This window comes from Pipra filicauda, unplaced genomic scaffold (genome assembly GCF_003945595.2).
Source record: "Pipra filicauda isolate LSUMZ 115617 unplaced genomic scaffold, ASM394559v2 scaffold23_size5868930_pilon, whole genome shotgun sequence".
Taxonomy (NCBI): domain Eukaryota; kingdom Metazoa; phylum Chordata; class Aves; order Passeriformes; family Pipridae; genus Pipra; species Pipra filicauda.
In genome coordinates this window covers 3,369,375-3,389,107 of record NW_024104354.1, presented here as the reverse complement: position 1 = coordinate 3,389,107, position 19,733 = coordinate 3,369,375, and the positions used below count along the sequence as shown (strand labels likewise).

General features: G+C 36.5%; 1 protein-coding gene across 10 annotated transcripts in view; it reads left to right on the top strand.

Annotated features, from left to right (window-relative positions):
* L3MBTL3 (L3MBTL histone methyl-lysine binding protein 3) overlaps positions 1-19,733 on the top strand; it is a 78,740-nt gene that overhangs the window by 35,973 nt on the left and 23,034 nt on the right. For all 10 annotated transcript variants that reach the window (XM_027751998.2, XM_027752016.2, XM_039381767.1 and 7 more), the window contains 7 exons: positions 1,195-1,286; positions 1,819-1,970; positions 10,564-10,640; positions 12,025-12,110; positions 14,280-14,390; positions 16,024-16,138; positions 19,361-19,463. In XM_027751998.2, the coding sequence (XP_027607799.1) occupies positions 1,195-1,286; positions 1,819-1,970; positions 10,564-10,640; positions 12,025-12,110; positions 14,280-14,390; positions 16,024-16,138; positions 19,361-19,463 (736 nt within the window). The remainder of the gene's footprint in view (positions 1-1,194; positions 1,287-1,818; positions 1,971-10,563; positions 10,641-12,024; positions 12,111-14,279; positions 14,391-16,023; positions 16,139-19,360; positions 19,464-19,733) is intronic.

Genomic DNA, 19,733 nt, shown 5'->3' with positions numbered 1-19,733 from the left:
AGCAACAAACCTAGACCCCAAATGAATGCTTATTGCAAATAAAAATTGCAGCATATTGGTGACACATATGCTTAAACTGAGGTCTCACAAGCAACTGAGAATCCTTTAGTGGAAGGTCTTAGCACATTTTTGTTATTGGATATTGATCACCATTACTGTACATGTGTTGGCACAGACTAATAAAGACTGCTCTTTCCACAAAGAGTAAGTTTGAAATAAAGACAAAAAGAGGAATGAATAGATCAGTAGTGAGAAAAAAAGGTAAGAGTGGCAGATGGTTCCTCGGGTAATACGAGATTCTCAGGTTAAATAGAGCAGTTGTCTCTGGCATATTTGAGTAATACTTCAAATAGTCAAGAGGTGACACATTTTGGTAAAGGCAGTCAGTCACTGAAATTTGTTGTGGTTTTGATCTTGCTTTACTGGATTGTAACATATTGACTAAAGTAGATGTTTCTTTAACTTTTTCGTAACAGAAGAATGAAGAAGGGAGTCTGTTTGCTTCCGACTCTTGGCATTGTTTTGTGGATTAGAACTACAAATGGTTTCTTGTAGATTATTTTATGCAGATCAATATATTATGAATTGCTTGTGGTTTTTTTCCCCTAAGAAACTAAAAGAGGCATTCCATCAACAGAAACTTAGATTTCTTTCCAAGTGCTGTATACACAGAATAAAAAATGCATGAAGTCTATGCAGAGGACAGTTTATACTGTGAATACATAAGGAACATTGATTGTGTAAGCAACTGTTTTGATATAACCTAGGGGGTTTGTATTAAAGCTAGTACTGATCGCGCTGTATTGGTGATAGCCTGAGGATGTTGTAGGGTGAAGTCTGGAGGAGGAGGTGGTGTTTTTATTGGACTGACTGGCATAGAGGAGAGGGCTTTGGGATCTGTAGGTCTTTTGCTGTTTCTGAAGTAGAAGCAACAGACTGAAAAGAAGCTGGGAAATGCCTTTGTGTGTGTCAGTCAGATCACCAAAGGGAAGTTAGTTGGTACCTGCAAGGCAGGTAAGTGGTAAGGTGCAGTTTTCTTGGGGGGAGACAAAGAGGTGGCTTGTAGCCTGTGCTGCTTGGAGATGTTTGTTCAAAGGGAAGAAGACTGTAGTAAAAAATTGATGTCTTACTGATACATGCACCTAGTGTCTCATACCTGTCATTTCTTGTCCTTCTTTTATGACCTTCATGAAGGATATAAGGAAGAAGAATTCAGCTGGCCCTCCTACCTGAAGGCATGCAAGGCTCAAGCTGCTCCTAAATCACTGTTTGAAAACCAGAATGCAGTAAGTACTCACTTGTAACTAAGGTGTGGAAAGTTCCTGGTTTGCTCATGTGTCTGGTAGAGACTCATAGCACATTTCAGTGATGGCAGACTTGAGACCTGAAATTTAAGAAAAACATCTACAACAAATTCAATAACAATCTCCACTACAGCTGACCTCTGCAATTCTGATTCATTACTTTTTGACTTATCCGTTTAAACTTCCAGTACATTCTAAAACAATATCTTAAATTAAATTTAAGATTAGTCTTGCACCATAGTGTTGTGCAACAACCATGGTCTTTCAGAGAGAGTATCTAAGGCAGAGTTAAAACTAATGCATTTAATTTTAGCAGCACGTTCAGGACTTTTGTTTTCATAAACCGCAGGTCTTTGTGTTTGAGCATCTCTCATGTCAACTAATTAGGTTGCTGCCACTGTTGGAACAGCTAATTGGGAAACTTAGAAATGACATGAATATATTGATTGTGGACACTGGGGAGATTTCTGGATTTATAGTATTTATCTTCAGTTAAATGTCTTTCTCCATGTAGACAGTGATCCCATCGGGATTTCGAGTGGGGATGAAGCTGGAAGCTGTAGACAAGAAGAACCCGACTTTCATTTGTGTTGCTACGGTAACAGACATGGTGGACAATCGTTTTCTGGTTCATTTTGACAACTGGGATGAGAGTTATGACTACTGGTATGATGTTTTTGTTTTGTATCCTAGTGAGACCTATCAGAAATGTGTTAGCTTTGAGCACTGTGATACTTTCCAGACTGTCAAAAGTTACCATACCAACTTTTGCTAGATTTGTAATTATGGCCACCAAAGTATGTCTCAGTGGCAGACTGAAGGAATTAAATGTCCCATGTCAAGTTGCATGTAAAAAATGCTGAGATTGTCTTAAATGAAGCTTCATGTGTGCTGCTGCATCTGGAGTTGTGGATTGATTTCTTATTTCAGTTACGTATTATCTCCGAGGCTGATGTTTTCAATGCAGAATATGCACTATGATAATGTAGTACTGTACTTGGAATTAGTTTTACATATAGTTGTAAATTGAAAGAAAGGCTGCATTTATTCGTAAGGTTCTTGATTCACTTATGTTGTTGAAACTGAACCTTAGTCATCTTCCATAAGGCATCAGAATAGTGGCAAAACCTGGTCTTAGTGTTTTGTATTCTGCATTCTGCTGAAAACTGGGATCCTACTGTCCTGACTTGTGTTAGGGATGACCTTTCTGCATGCTGGATGGTAGAGGGGCTCTGTGTATCTATACAGAAGAGTCAGTGGATGGAGAAGGACATACTAGGAGCATAAAGATAATGGAGTAGATTTAGGCTGTCACAGTGCAGGTTTGTATTTGCACTTGGTTCTTCATTTAGCAGATAATTTAGAGCAATGCAGTATATCTTACAGTCTTTGAAGAGTAACTTACTGCAGAACAGGTAGGGCATTGTAAGCCTATGTCTGGGGTTCATCAGTGGCAACTTAATTGTATAGCTGAGCCTGTAAAAATAAATGAAGGAAATTTTCTTCATCTGTATTTGATGACTGCTTAGGCACTGTGTCAATGAAAATGGCACAAGGCTATTACATAGCTTCAAAACTTTGTGAGTCCATCTCTTGAAATAATAATTGTGTGCCCTGCGTGACAAATCAACTGTAGTATGACTGCATTATTGAAGCAGTGGTGAACCGGCATTTCAGTGAAGTCAAGAACTGAATATTGAGATAATAGGCCATGAGTCAAAGACCAGAAAGATTAGTAATTATTTCCATGAAGAAGTAACACAGAACATACATTTCTTCTACAAAGCATCAAGAAACTGGGGACTGGGAAAAGGTACTCTGAATTTCCTGATATTTGAACATTCACTAAAATATGTTATGGCCTTAATTAATAATTAAAATGGCAGTTCGCAAGGCTTTTAGGGGAAACACAATGCAATATAACTGTAATTTGTTCAGAGGTGGCATCGATATCTCTCTAGTGCACTGTATATAACAGACATAGACTGAATTTCAGGCTTGTTAATGTACCAATATCAGCAGGAATTTTGTCCACTAATCTTCTCAGGAGATGGAAAAGCAGTTTTTAAGTACGTAACCAGGCTTTACATTTTTGCAGTTATAGTATTCTGAACTGGGTTTTCTGAGTTTCATATGTAGAATACGTGAAATAATATCCTCTTAAAGGATGAGGGCAAATTGAAGTGGAAAATCTATAGATTTTCCTCTAGGTTTTGAGAAATTATTGGAGCTATATTTACACTGAAATCAAACTTAAGTTTTGATCTTTTGATGAAATTGTAAAACACAAGAAGTGGCAAGAAGATGCTACTGGAAGTACTGTGCATGGAAATTCTGAGTAGTGTGGCCTACCTCTGCATTGATGGGCTTGAGGACGAGAGTGAATAGAGGAAGAAGGAAAGAAAATGGGAGAAAAGAACAGCAAATGAAAGTAGCGGTGGAATGTCCAACCAACAGAGTGTGCGAAAGTGCAATCTGAATACATCCCACTTACATTTTTAATTTTAGATACCAGGTTTGTTTGGGCCTTAAGAGATCTTAGATGCATAAATGTCATGTCTATCAACTGCTGTCTGTAACTAAAACCAAAAAGATTTTTTGAGATTACCTAGTACAGAGCCTCACAGTTTCCCTGCACCTGCATATAATTTTCAACCTCAGAATTATAATGAAGGTGAAGAAATGTATTTACTGTATGTTGGTTCTTTTCAAACAAAACCCTTTTTTTTTCCTCTATACCTTTTGTGATTTATTTAGAGTAGATTGAACGTTTTCATTGAGGTTACAAAAACTCTTCCTGTTCTTGGACTGATTTTACTGGACTTCAGACAACAAAAATCTAACCATCACCTAAGCTTACTTAGGCTTTAGGCTTTCAGCCTGAAGATACTCTTCCTTACTATTTTTCTGAGCATTAGAAAATATATTATTGGTTGAAAATAAGTAGTCTGGCTAGACTTAGTCTTTACACCAGCTCTTTAATGCATTATCATGATACTTCCAGTGTACTATAAATCCTATTAAGTTTTCCTTTGAATAGTGGCTTTTAGATGGAAGAAAAGTGAACAAAATTGTCAAATGTAAGACTTTACTTCTCAAAGGAGAATTTTGACCTATACAACACAAGCCTTCAGGTTGTTTCCATCTGTCCCATCTCTTTTGATGAAACAGGTAATACTTCTTTAAAAACCAGAAACATCCCTCTTAATGGAACCTCCGAATTTTCTTATTGGTATTTGAATCTGGAAATAGCATTGGGAATCTTTGAGTATATCAGAACTATGAATCAACTACAGATCCATCCTATATTCCTCGATTCTCTTACGCCAGTTTTGCTTACACACAGATCTTTGTTGCCTCAGCTTCCTAATTTTTTTTGTGACCAAATCCAAACACAGCCCTAGCTTTTGAAAGAGGTCAAGCTGTGCTAGCTTGTTGCTGCTTGCCCACAGGAGAGGTGGAGCGATGGCCGTTGCTGGACATGCTGCAGCCCAAACCTGCTGCGTCATAGGGCTTTGGCTGCCCTCACTCATCCTTGTCTTGGTTTAAACTTCCCGTGCAGAGAAGGTGGTGCAGTCAGCTTTTGGGATCAGCTTACCAGGAGTATGAGAAAATATGATGGGCTATGTGTCACTCATTGCTCTGTTCCTGTCTGTCTTGCATAGAAAAATGATTTCTAAAGTGTCTTATGAAAACAAATTAGCTTTTGATTTTCTGAACCATTTTCTGGTCAGTCTGAGTTTTGGAACATACTGGATTTTGGTGTGAGACTAAGAGGCCAGCCTTGTTCTCCACCAGTATTTACTACTTTGCTAACAGCCAAGTCCTTAAAAGTTGTGCTCTGCTTGTTTCATTTTTTAGATAATTAATGTGCTCCACTCTCTCTTGGAAAGGAACAGCCTTTTTCAAGGGGTTATATTATGTCAAAAAGAAGGTAAAACAATCTTATAGAACCATGAGTCATGGTGCGTGCTTTTAATCATTTAAATAGATAATGAACCATTTTCTGACCCCAAAGCTCTAAAATTTTATGCAAATTACCATGCAGCTGTCTTAGCAGACGTTAAATAGAAAATATGGTAATTTTGCTATACCACTTCTGGATGCATGCCATAACCTCATGGACCATGTTTTGGGAAGTCATGATGTAAAATAATACCAGTTTTATACTTGCCAGTGATGAAGTATTCTCAATTATGCACTAGATGGGGCTGCAGGATGAGTTTTACATTTTTCTTTTTTTTTTTATGCACAGTTCAATGACTAACATCTCACAATCAAGAACTTGTATGATTCTTGAGGGCATATTGTTATTTATGGTTGTATGGGGCATGTGTCTGAGTGTTTTTTTTATAGTTAACATTTGCATTATGGATTGTATCTACATTTAATAAAGTGAAAATCAAAATATCAAAGGGTTTGTTTCCCCAAAAGGGAAAATCATAAATTATTTCAAAACAGAAAATGAGTATGACACATACAGCTTATTTTAAAGGAAATGCTGACTATTTAGTAAAAAAGTCTGTCCAGAACTTCATGTGGAGACCTATTTTGGAAAATATTTTTCTAAAATAATTGCCTATTAACTTTTTCAACAGCTAGCATTATTATCCATCTCTCTTGATCTAGTTATAATGAGCTGTTTATATAGAACAGATTTTGGGGAAAAATTAACAGGGCTGAAAGTGATCAATAGAAAAATACTAAGTCTTTTTCCATGTGTGAGTCTCCTATTGGGATATGCTCTCCTTCTGTGAGTTAAGGACTGTTGAACTGCACACATGTTCCTTTCATGCAAAGTAGTGCATGCACCAGGGGGTCATGTTGTCAACTGCCCTCAGTTTTCCTTATTGCAGAACTACTTCCTGGCCTTTTACATTATGTAGCTCTTACCTGCTTTGAGGTTTTTTCTGCAGTTAAGATGTCCATAACTCAGCAAGCTGTCACTTGTTCTGTCCCTCTGCATAGCTCTCTTATAGATTCAGCTGGCACACTGCTGCTTTTGGCTCCACTTCAAGCTTCCTGGATTAGCTTCAGTTTCCCATATGGATAATAGATACCTTTTTCTGTCTGCATATTCTCACACAACAGAAAGAATGGTTCACAAGTGGCATGAATTGTGTGGACATTGTAATCTTGTTTTATTAGTTGAGCGTGCGTTTGTCACCTGTCCACTGGCGGAAGGTGGTATTGGTGCTCTGCTGTGGTCCAGGGTTAGGTAGGTTTGGAGGTGCAAAATCCTTCAGCTCTTGCGAGTGTTGGCAACCTTTTTTGGCCTAGCAAGCATCCTCCCATTATTGTGGATAATTGTGTTTTATGAAGCGTGTGAGCTGGGTGATCTGCCTTCTGTTTTGGAACAAAGGAAATAAAAAACTGTGGGATATTACAAATTGATTGTGAAAGGTCAGTGTAGCCCTTAGCATTCCAGTTGACAAGACTTGGGCTTAGTCTGATAGATGTTATGTCCATTTAGTAACACACATTAAAGCATAATAGTTCTACTTTAAATTGTGTGTGACTTTTACTGATCTCTACTTTGTCGTTAAATGAACTGTTAGAAGCTAAAAAACTATATGAAATCAGTAGGTGAGGATGAATTGTATGATCTGTTTTTGCTGGAACAGTTTTGGTTTTTTTTTCCTGAGGCCAATGTGGTTCCAGAAACTTAATATAGGCTTATCTGTAATGACTGGGGTTTTGTTTTAAAGCAAATCAAAATTAGTGCACGTTTTGTAGTGATATTGTGCAATGATATTGTAGCACATGTTGCTTTGTATTCCGTGTTCACACCCATTGCTGTAATGTCAGAGCATCTTCCAGGAGTGCATCTTTCATTGCTACATACCTTGGTCATTTTTTTCTTGAATCTTCAAGGCAAGAAGTGTGTGCAGTGGCATTCACGTTTCAGAATTTTATTAAAATTTGTATTGAAACTATGCTTGAAAAAGCAAACCAAAACAAATGCATTTAGAAGGTTTGTCCTGGTAAGTGTTTTTACATTTCTACCTAGTTATTTTAAGTATAATACTGATAATACCATAGTGACTCACGAGCACCGGTCTTGTTCCCAAATTTAACTCAGGAGACTTTTGAAAAGAATTTGTGGACTTTACTCCAAAACATTTTAGGAAGTAAGAGGGTATGCCTTCTCAGTGCAGAAGCATACCTTACCCATGTAAAACTCTGACTTGAGAGGGATCGAAGAGAGAAGTGCTGCCCCACAGGCTTGTTGCTTTTCTTTTTAGCTACTGTAATGAGACTAGAAGAGACCGGAAGGAGCATGAAGCACTCACCTTTTTCCTCTTATTTGTTTGGGGCAAAACCATTTCTAGGAGTCAGGTACTGAGTTTTAATAGTGCAAGATTATCACAAAAGTTCTTTTGCTTCCTTTGCTACTTTTTTGCTAATGGCAAGTTCAGTGACGTAGAGAGTACCTGGTGTGATACTATAAATACATACAGCATAGCTTTATGTAGTGTAATAGGAAAAAAGGTTGGTATTCTTGAACTAAGTTGAATCCTTAGCTATTGTCAGAACCATTACACATTGTATCAAAGGTAGATTTCAAGGTGTCATCTGCTAGGAATTTTCTGTTTGGCATCATTACAAAGAAATACTAGTGGAACTGTTTCATACATATAGCCACAAGATAATTGTATTACATTGGCCAGTATTTTTCATCATTAGTGTTTGACTCTGTTTAGGTAGAAGGCTAGAGAAGTGCTTGTTGTGAGACAACGTTCTGAGACACCCAACCTGCATTTCTGTTGTTGAAGTATATCCATACTGAATTTTAGGCATCTTGTAAAAGTACTTTTCAGGAAAAAAAAAAAGTGTTATTCCATGTAGTTCTCCTTCGTTTTTCTTTTATGCAGCCTGGGTTTAAAACTCTAATGTGGTAATAGCCCAGCATTCAGTCTACAGTCTTTTCTGTGGTGTGTTTCCTTTTGCAATCCTTAAAATATGTTTGTGTTCAAGATCTACAGACCTCACATTTAATCTGAGCCTTAAGATGGTAGAGTGCCTGCTAATTTACCTTTAACTCCTCTTTCTGTCCTGTATGGTTTATTGCATCCTCTTAGGTATTGCAGCGTGTGATATTTTACAAACATATAAATTAGTATCGCTAATTAAGGGAACTTAATTTAAACTTCCAGCATGCTAATACTTTCTGGGTAGATACAGATAATGCTTATAACACTCAGAGAGAGCAGATCCACACTGTTCAGATATTTTGCATTAGTAACTCTTGGGTTGAGGGAAAGTGGAGAGAATACCTGTTATTCTCCAGCCTAATGATGGAGACATTGACTTCTGAGAGGGATTAAACAGATACTGGATCGTGAGTGTTTAGGTATTTTATGCAGTATTATTGTGTATGAAGTAGTGTCTTCATGCATGGATGCTGTCTGCTTTTCTTTTCTCATTAAATATTTGAGAAGTGTTTGGAAAACAGCAGGAGGGGGAGATGGTGTTTCAGTCTGGACCACTGCTTGGCTACTTAAGGTTGGTTTCCTGATCCTTCCCTGAGGAACCAGGAATGAAGGACTTAGCTACTTCCACATACTCAGGCTTCAGTTTGTTGGTCTCGATGGGTCCTTGTAGCGAGTGGGACATTGAGCTCATGGTCACTAGAGAGGTGAAAATGCTGATGGGGTTCTCCAGAAGAGAGAGAGGAGGTGTAGATGGAAATATTTAAGGTCAGCTACTGAAATACCTTTAGGCATAGAAAATAGTGAAAAAGAGAGAGAGTGCTCTGTAATATGGAATTTATCTAACTAAAGAAGAAATTAGGTGGGGCAGGCTCCTCAGAGAAGCGAAGTCCTTAAGGGCAGATCTGCAGGAGCAAATAGTATGTTTGCACAGCGTAGTATAGTGCCATCCGGAATAATGCTGGCTTTTTATGTTAACGTCATGTTTCTTAGTCATCCTGACTACATAAGTGCTGTGTTCTTCATTAAAAAAGCCCGGTTAATTGTTTGGCCAACTCAAAAACAATCATTAAGTCTCACTGCAGACATAGGGATGATGCATGTTTCACAGCAGAGTCTGATAGCTTTTTACTTTTCCTGTATATCAGTCTGTCTTTTTGCCATTCCTAATAATATTGAGTAGTAATATAGTAATTATAGTATATAAATTATATATTATATACAATGTGTGTTCTATTGTGCAAAATGTATTGTTATGAAATAATATAACAAAATGTAGCATGAATGTATAGTTCTACATATAATACTACAGAAGGCTTAAACGGGTTTATTCTCATCTACTTTTATATAAATTATTTTTTTCCAGTGTGTGTGTCTTGTTTTGTTTTTGTAAGAGAACTTGATAGCCAGCACCCAGCTTTCTTCTACGCACAGTGTAACTGACTCAGTGAGTACGGTGAGAGCAATCTCTCCTTGCTTCAGACAGATGCCAACACATCAAGTGTATCTCACTCTGCCTCTGTTAGTATTCTGTGGTTCTTGTGGCATGCCACAGACAACAGCACTAATACAGATTATGATGCGCTTGACAGTAAATATGGGACATGGTTAACCCCTTAAGTAAAAGAGTTTGGTCAGTGTTTTTAGAGCAGTTTGCAGTCTTGGATCATGGATTAGTTCTGGATTCTTTCATGCAGTTTGGGACCTAAAATGCTGACAGTTTTTTTCAGACTTTGCTTATGTGCTGCTGGGTTACAATAAATCGTTTATAGCTCCATTTAAACCACTCGGAATACAGTTTTGAATTTTTGCTTGTTATTGACATGCATTGCAATTATATGTGTGATTTTCACCTCTGTCTTCAGGTACAACTTGGATCATTAATCAAGATACTTAAGCTTTTGGTTTAAAGTTTTGGTCTTAGCGTTGCAAGACTCCATCTGTCTTGGACAGGGATTACTGTGTTCCTGCAACCAGCCAATATGATTCTACCAAGAGTCTCTATATGTGAATTTTTCAGGTCCAACATTATAACTTCTCGATGGAAATCTACCACAGACTTAAAGGACTTGATTTTTTTGATCTTCCAGTGAAATTGTAAATAAAGCCTAATGCTTGTATAAGTGGTAACAAATCTGTGTTAAATGTGTTCATGTCTGCAGGTTATGTTTGCAGTTTAAGAAGTTATGTTTGCAGTTTTAAGTGTAAGTTGAAGGTGTCGAGGGTTGTTTGGAATTTAAGTCTCTCTTGTATGTTTAGTTTTGAAAGCATAATAAGATGTCTGAAGAACTGCGTTGTCACGCCCTATTTTTCTTCCCCTCCTCCAGGTGTGAGGCAGCTAGCCCACATATTCATCCTGTTGGATGGTGTAAAGAACATAAAAGAACTCTCATCACCCCACCAGGTTTGTATCTTATTACGTATCTGAAAGATTTAAGGAGGTTATAATCAGCTAACATCGTTAAAACTTATAATAATCTTACTGTTACCTCTCCTGAATTTTTTCTTTCTGCAATTAAAAATTAATATTTGTAGAGTTGTAAATTTTTTTTTTACAGGACATAATATATTGAAAGTAGAAGTGTAACTGATGTTAAGTGTTAAGTATTCAAATGTATACTGCTTTAGTAGAGATGTCTATCCACAAAAGATATCCCTTGAAATCTGAATAAGTTTTTGGCTGACTGTATCCACTTATTGTTAAGACTCACATTCTAAAAATGCTGATAAAGCATATTCCAGGTGTGTGAAACCGTTGCATAAGAAAAACATGTTCATGCAAACTGAATATGCAAGGTAACGGATTGATGAGAAAATTGCCCTACGTGGTCAAGGTTGATCAAGGAATCAAACTTGTAAAGGTCTTTAGAAGGGAGGAAAACACTGAGAGAGACAATACAGAAGAATGGAAGTGTATTCGTTAGAATGAACCTTGAGACCACCACTGTTTTCCAGGACTGTTGTTGATCTAAATAACCCTTAACTGGCATCTATGGTCTGAGAACATGGAAAATTTTACTTGGTTAAAACCAACTTTGGCAGTAATTCTAATAGCCAGCAGTCTTGAAAATTATAAGCAGCCTGTCTGTCAGGAGGTTAATTGCAGCCCATTATTCAGCTAAATGCCTTGTAAAACAAATTAGAATAGGTTTTGTTCTCTTCTAGATTGCGAATCACAATGTGTAAACTTCAAGCTAAACTTCTGGTGCAGACTAAAGGTGAAGGACAGGCCCTGCCAAGATATCTTTGTGTTTCTTGCATAAAGTGTTTATAAACAGGACACTTGCTGAAAAAGGCAACATCTTCTGTAGATTAGTTTTATCATAAAGGTCCAGGGTATTTCTTTAGAAATTTAGCTAAAAAGAGCTCACTAAAAGAGTAACAAGTAGTAAGGTGTGTTCAGCTGTAGTACAAACCTATCACTGATTAGATTGTCCTTGCCAGTGGATGACTGTTTATTACTTGAATGAACTTGTTTAATTAAATGGACAGATTTTTCCAGTCCACATTATTTATATTAGTGAGGGAGTCAGAGAATATTGCCATATCCAAAGCAATTGGGTACAATAGCTTCTCAGTATTGTGTATTAGAAGGCTGTTGGCTTTTTTGACCTGTATGGTGAATGTGTCCAAGACACTTTAGAAGAACCTTTCTTGTAATTATTTTATAAGTCCAAACCATAAATCAGAACAGTATTATAAAAATGCTAGGCACTCTGTAAATTAGACATTAACTTTATTTTTTTGCACTGCTGTGTTTAATTTTGGTCACATTTCTTCTGTGCCAGATTATCCACATGCTAAGCATTTTTCTTGGGAGAAGTATTTGGAAGAAACCAGTTCATTACCTGCACCTGCAAGGGCTTTTAAAGTGGTGAGAAAATGCTTATATTTTTTTAAGTTCATGTAATTAAGTACTTTAAGAAGAAAATACATATATGGTATTCCTGTGTTTCCAAATGTGTCCAGTTAAATAGTTGCATAATAGGTGGTTTATTTTTATGCAAGTTTGCAGTTCACTGTTAGAAATCGGATTATTATAAATCACTATTACTTTATTATTTTAATTATTGTAAATGAGATTAAATGCTACAAATATATTACTAATTAATGTAATTTGCTATGGAAAATTACTGCCTACTTATTAGAAATAATGAGGTAGCTACTGAGTCATGATAACATGTTTTGAAGATATATATTTTTATCTGTACATTTTATATAATGCAATAAATACAGTGTAAAAATGATTGTAAGAGATTAGTCTACTTGTCCATCCAGTCCACTGCCTTGGGCAGTAACCAAGAGAGAACTTGTATTTAACACTGTTTAGTAGACTTCTACAAGCTTGCAGCTAAGGGCCATGGGCAGCGTCCACAGGCAGCTTCTCCAGCTTAGCTATGGTGCTCGTGGGCAACATCCTTTTCCTTTATCTTTGTTCTTGCTGGTTTCTTTCGGTGACAGCTGTCTTTTTTGAGCTCTTAAAATTTCAGTGATGGTCACTAATGCAGAAAGGAATCTTAAAATTATAGAATGGCTTAGTTTGTAAGGAACCTTAAAGATCATCTAATTCCAAGCCCCCTGCTGTGGGCAGGGACAACTTTCACTAGACCAGGTTTCTCAGAACTCCATCCAACCTGACCTTGAACACCTCCAGGAATCAGGCATCCACAACTTCTCTGAGCAACCTGTTCAGGTGCCTCACCACCCTCACAGTAAAGAACTTCTTCCTAATATCTAATCTAAGCTTACTCTCAGTAGTTTGAATACATTCCCCCTTGCCTTATCACTACATGCTCTTGTAAAAAAATCCCTGCATCTTTGTTGTAGGTTCCCTTCAGGTACTGGAAGGTTGCAATGAAGTCACCCCCAAACTGTGTCTTTTCCAGGCTGAACAAACCCAATTCTCTCGACCTTTCCTCGTAGGAGAGATGCTCCATCCCTCTAATCATCTTGGATTGATGGTGGGAGCCAGTGTCAGATGGCTGGTAGTTCCCAGCCCCTTGTCTCACAGCACACTAAAGCGCATTTGCCTCAGCTTTTCAGATGAGGGACACTAATTCTGAATAACACTTCGCTAAGAGCAGCTGGATTAACAAAAGCAAAACTGTGGTGTTTATAGTGGTTCCTGAGGTCAGCAGATTACCAGAGTTTATTAATGACCTGCAGTTTATCACCCCAAGGTGCATCTATCTGGCTTAATAACATTTCTTAATCTTACATTCTCACCAAGAATACCCTGAGCAAGGACTAGGAAGGTATTTAGTTATGAGATAATAACACGGCTTTATATTGTGTTATGGGAGAAAATTGAGTCCTTAAGCTGCAGATGAAGAAAAAACACCAGTGGTCTGGAAGGTCCTAGAGGGACAGATACATTATTTTCCTAGAAAACTAGAATAAAAACCTCAACATCTTGTGCATGCTCCTTTAAAATGGAAATAATTTTACTTTAGCTTTCATAGCTGTAGATGAGAAAGATAAAATCTGATACTCCTACCAAAGACACCATTTTTGCCAAAATAGTGTTTAAAAAACTCATGTTTGGTCCTGTTTGTTCTGAGTATTTTCTATTATACTATGAATTAGTTATGTTTTCAGTATGAGTCTAAAAAAATTTGATTCATGAAACAAAAACACATACTAAAGAGCACAACTATGTTTCCTGTAGATAATTTCATAAAGGTTTCAGGCTGCTAGTATGTAATACTTTATTAAATACTGCATTGAAACTGTTGGCTGAAATCTCTAGGAAAACATTCCTAGAGAATTTAGGAAAAAAACTGATTAAAAATAAAGATTCCCACTTTCTTGCTTAGATGACTTGAATCCAGCCCATTCCAGGAGAACCTGGAATTCCAAAGTAATTACTTTATTTTGCTAGTTTAATTGGTTTGAATTATGTTTTTATACTTGAATTTTTTGTAGAGAGAGGGCAGATTTGAGAAAATAAGGGCAGAAAATTTTTGATGGATTTTATGTATTTTACAGCTACAGAAGATTTTTGAGGTTTTGTTCTGTTTCATATAATATTGTTCTTTTCTAGAAACCTTCTCATAGCTTTCAGAAAAACATGAAACTTGAAGTGGTTGACAAGAGAAATCCAGTATTTATCAGAGTAGCAACCATTGTAGATACTGATGACTACAGAATAAAAGTAAGTTTCTCTGTCTTATTGTACTATCCTGCTTAACTGACTTTGTACAATTCAAATCTTATAGTTGTAAAATTAACTATGGAAAGAATTGAGTCACGCTGCTCTCTACTGCTAATCTCTGCTCATGCTTTTCACTGATTAATATTATATAATTCCTTCAGAAGGGGTTTTTTTATTGTGCTCTTAGTTACTTATGTTGAGGTAAGTAATTAGAGAGCAGAGTTGAGTATGTTGGAAAATTGCTTTGGGAATAGTTGATAGAAGACAATTGTCTATTTTATCAAGAAATGTGATTATTAAATATTAAGTGTCAAAGGGCTGCTTGGATATTTGTATTATATAAAATATAAAATATTTGGTCTAGGTTAATTGAATCTGTCTCTATAAACTTCCAAAGGGAGAAGAGAGATATATATGTGAGATATGATAGAAATAACCCTGATCTCTTGTGCTTCATCAATGATTTCTGAAATTCTGATGGTTTTTATTAATTATGGACTTTAGATTGGATAAATCAAAGCTAATGTGTTTTTAATGTATTTTGCAGAAGTTGTATACTTGAATTAATTTTCTTTTATTGTACAAAACCAGTTTACACTCTGAAACCCTTAACTGTTGGGAGGGCTAGCATATACCAGATATCCAATTAGATAGGAATGAAGGTTATATGTGTTTGCAGTTTGTACAGGTTTATTAGGCATACCTGTTATTTCAAGTAGGAAATGCAGCTGATGTTTCATTTTGAATCATTTGAATTAACTGGTGGTAGGGAGTCATCAGAACTAATATCTTCACACCTACACGTTTTCTACCTTAACTTTAAGGTGGTGATGGAAAAAAACCCCAAAACAACCCCACCAAAGCAAACAAAAAACCCACTCTCCAGTCTAATTTATTACATGACAGAATTTGTAACTTCTAGGGTAGTAATTTAACTGTGTAGCATATGCTGAAAGAGCTCTGTATGTATCTGTGTGTACGTGCATCCACACATGCGTGCATGAGAGATCTGAGCTATTTACTACAACAGAGATCATGTAAGATTTGAAGATATTTAGCTTTCGCATGAAAAAAAATGCATGTATATATACTGGTGTTTTTCTGGGAAGTCACATCCTTCGTTTTCTCTTCAGTTTCAACTCTACATCATGTGTAGTCTGATTTTAATAATACTGTTACTTTTATGATGGGGGGTTGTTGGTTTTTATAGATAAATGCCATTTTTTTAGCCCTTTGCTTACTGCTCTGCTGTTCTTAAATCCTGTTCAAACAGGAGATTAAAAAACGTTTGGCTTTTCGTTTGGCATTTTTTTTGAGAGATGAAAAGGGCAGAAATTCATGTTTAATTTAAGTATTAATGTAAGAACTAATGTGAGAACTGCTTTATTCCTGGGATTTGAGCTTGATAATGCAGTAAGCAACCATATAATATAGGGTTGTTTACTCCCTTTACTTTAGTTAGAGTATGCCTGGATCCCGAATGTAATGTACGTGTATTTTCTGTGTAACTTAAATAGTTCTCTGAAAGTGATTTCTCTAATGGACATGTCATTTCTAGAGATTACTTAGGTAAACTAATTTTATGAAGAATATTCCTGATCTAAAATGTATTATTCTCCTTTTTGTATTTTAGGTTCATTTTGATGGCTGGGATAATATTTATGATTATTGGACTGATGTAGATAGCCCTGATATCCATCCTGCAGGCTGGTGTGCAAAAACCGGACACCCTCTTCAGCCCCCTCTTAGTAAGAGAAACACACTGTAATATTATGATGGTAAAAGGCATATGTACTGTGCTGTCTTCTTCCCTGTCAGTGCCATCTAAGGAAGAGAAGCAACTAGAATATGCAAAATAATGTAAATGTGACATTTAGATCAAAATCAACAGTCAGTAATTAATCGCTTTTTAGTAGATCGCTCTATTGACCCTTACTGTAATGAAAATACAATGTCTCTTGGTACGCATAAGAACCACAGTCAAAACCTGAAGTAATATTAAAGATCTGTTTTGTAAAATCCTGGCCCTCTCGAAGCCAGTCATGAAACTGCTGTGGTACTCAGTAGGGATAGGGTATCACTCTTAAGATCCTTTGTTTCCTTTGTTCACATCCTCTTGATGGTTAGTGGATTTCTGGCTCCAGGAGTGCAGACTGCATTGAGAAGGCACTCCTTTCAAATGCTGTGAGAAATCCTCAAAACCAGCTAACTTCCTTTTCTTCTTCAGCTGAGCAAAGAGGGATTAATGATGCCTGTGTTAAAAATAAATTGTAACAGAAGCTTGGTACCAATAATAACACTGTATTTACCACCTTGCTCTCTGTGGGGATTTTTTTTTACTTGTTGAAGAAGTGGGAGATATCTGATAAATGAGACTGAAGGTTAAAGGAAGAAGAGACTTTTGTAGTAAATATATCCCTGCCTATGCCACTGTGTTTCTAGGTAACAGCAATGAAATCACTTTAGACAAACTTTGAACAGGTGATTTTTTAAGTAGTGCTCTTCTCTGAGGTTGTTTTATATAGGTAAAGTTTGCACAAGTGCTGAGCATTCACAGCTGTAACAAGATCAGAAAGAACTGTACTTGGAAAATAAGAAATGCTGAGCAATACCGAGTACTCTGAAAAAATTAAATGTGAAATAACCGGGATAAGTCACGCACAGACTGTGTGAATGTATTACCTGAAAATTATAGTACCTCAATTCAGTGTCTCTAAAATGTCAAGAAGAAATAATTCCTATCCAGAGTGTGATCAGAGTCTATTCATTACTTTTCTGAGCACTCCAACAGTGCAGTGATGACTGCCTGTTAGGAAGTTAATCATTCTGCCTTCAGAGTCTGAATAGAGTGCCGTAAATGCCAGAGCACAAAGTGAGTAATGAGGAGAAGATAAGGTGCTGCATATCCGCTTCTTAATCTGACATGTTTGTCCTGTGTGTTGAACAAGCAGCCCAATAGGAAAAGTAGTCTGTGGCCACATAAATAAAAATTGTATTATATGGCAAAAGAGCTGAATAAGGTTGCAGCATTTCTATTACCTAAGAATGCAAAAATAAAAATCAAAATCTTAGCCTAGGTGGGAATATAAAATACATAAATTGATTTTTTTGGAGATATTAAAAGAAGCAAGGTACAGATATCCATCACATACAACATGTCATCTCCTCTAAGTGATGGCTTAGGAGGCATGCTTCATCTCTTTTAGGAAGTAACTGGTAGAATTGACTTTTTGCTAGGCTACAAAAATGAAGATGGATAATGTGACAGGAGAGAAAGTTGACTGCCTATTAAATAGAAAAAATAAGCTACACAAACACTAATAAAATAGGATGATTGCTGAATAATATAGTCTTCCAACAATATGACTTTGTATTATTACCATATAGAATATTATAAAAATATTAATATTGTTTCCAAGTAAGTTAAAGTGCATTACCAGACTTGTGAAAGAGGGAAGGGAAGGGAAGGAGGGAAGAAAATATTTTACAAGACAGTATTTTTGCCTCAGTCAGTATGATAGTCCTTTTACCAATGAGCTCTAGGTCAGTCTATAACACTAGAAGCTTTTTGTGTGAACTCTGTGCAGTGTTAGCAGTATTATTCTAGAGCAGTTACCAGTATTTATGTATTCATAGTCTTTTCACATGTAATGTTGTCATGATGGACTATGACTTTTTTGATAGCAGTTAGGGACTTAAAATCACCAATACATGGCTCTTAATATTGTTTCACAGTGATGCAAACAGCAGCTTCTTGTGTAAACAGGGAGAACCAGTTGCAGTTCTTTTTAATTACATTTTTAAAGAGTTTAAATTTTTTAAGTGAAGACAACATTTATAGGGAGCTAGTTTTTGCAAAACCAGAACATCAGTCAGGCAGGACTTCCCTTTACAAAAGCACCCCTATTCAGATAACTCTTTCTCTGAGTCCACTTACTTGTTACGTCTTAAGCATCAATTTTCTCTTAAAGGTACAAGAGGTAAAATCTCTCTTCTCTCATTCATTACACTGTGTAAAGGCTATAGAAGTCACTGAACTTCAGTGTAGTTGTAGTGTTGCAACATTTGCATAGCTTGAACATTTGGTATAAAACCCTTTTGGACTGTTCTAATTATACATAATAATTCTCTCTTTCATTATCCATTTGCGAGCAAGAATCTGTCTTTCATCCAGAAAAATTTATGTAAATAGACCTTTTCATATCTGTATTGTTGTCTGTAGAGGGAGATACAGGTTCATGTACTTTTCAAGTAAAACCAGTACTGGAGAGGGACAGTGCATGCTTGCAGATGTGCGGGATATGTTTTCAGTTTTATGTACTGGAGTACGTCTGTCTCTCACTTGCTATGAAGCTATGGGTTGTATACTACGTTTGCTTGAGTGTCAAAGACAGTTTTGACAGGTATATGCTTTAATGTTTCTGCAGGCATCGTTGTTACAGGTTGATGAGAATCAGATAGACACATAAATTCAGATAAGCAAAAATGTCAATCTCCTGATGGCTTCTTCTTTTTAGTAGTATTTTTCAGCCTTTGTTTTCACATCTTGTTCACTGGAAGACTTTAACTAAAAAATGTATGAGGTCAGTACCCATTATGAAGTTCCCTGTCTTCAGGAACAAGGATAGAGTAACTTATTTCTTCTGCGCTCTTGAAAAACAACGAAGTTCCAACTAAATGTAGTTAGTAGAAGAGGAATTTGATGTCATACAGTTCCTCCAAGACTTGTGTTCTTTATATAGATGTAGTTCTCACATAGAGATTTACTCACGTAGAATAAATTCATTCTTCCAGTGAATTAGGTTGTTTGAATCTCCATCATGCTTTTGCAGAATGCATTATTAAAGTACTTCTGTTTACTTACTTCTTCATGTTTGCTACGATGTGCTGGTATTTCTGCATATTTATATAGCTTTTAAATATCAGATAATTTTTTTAAAATCTCATTTGTAATTTCACCTGACATGCAGGTCCCTTGGAATTGGTGGAAGCTTTAGAGCATGGAGGATGTCCCACAGCAGGATGTAAGGGAGTTGGACACATTAAAAGAGCAAGACATATTGGCCATCATAGGTATGTTCTGTGAAACTAATTTTATTCTTTCATTTGAGGGATGTGTGCAGATGGTTTTTTTAAATTGTTATTCACAAGAAAACAGATCCAAGCTGGAAAGAATAAGGAAATCTTGTAAACCTAAATATGCCATGATTTCAGTTGCCATGGTGAGCATGCTGAAATAAACATTAGCAATCTGTAACTTCATTTCATCAGGATGTGCTGAGATTTGTTATACATTCCTTTTTGTCACAATTGGTAGATTCAGTTACTCTGTATTTTGTTCCT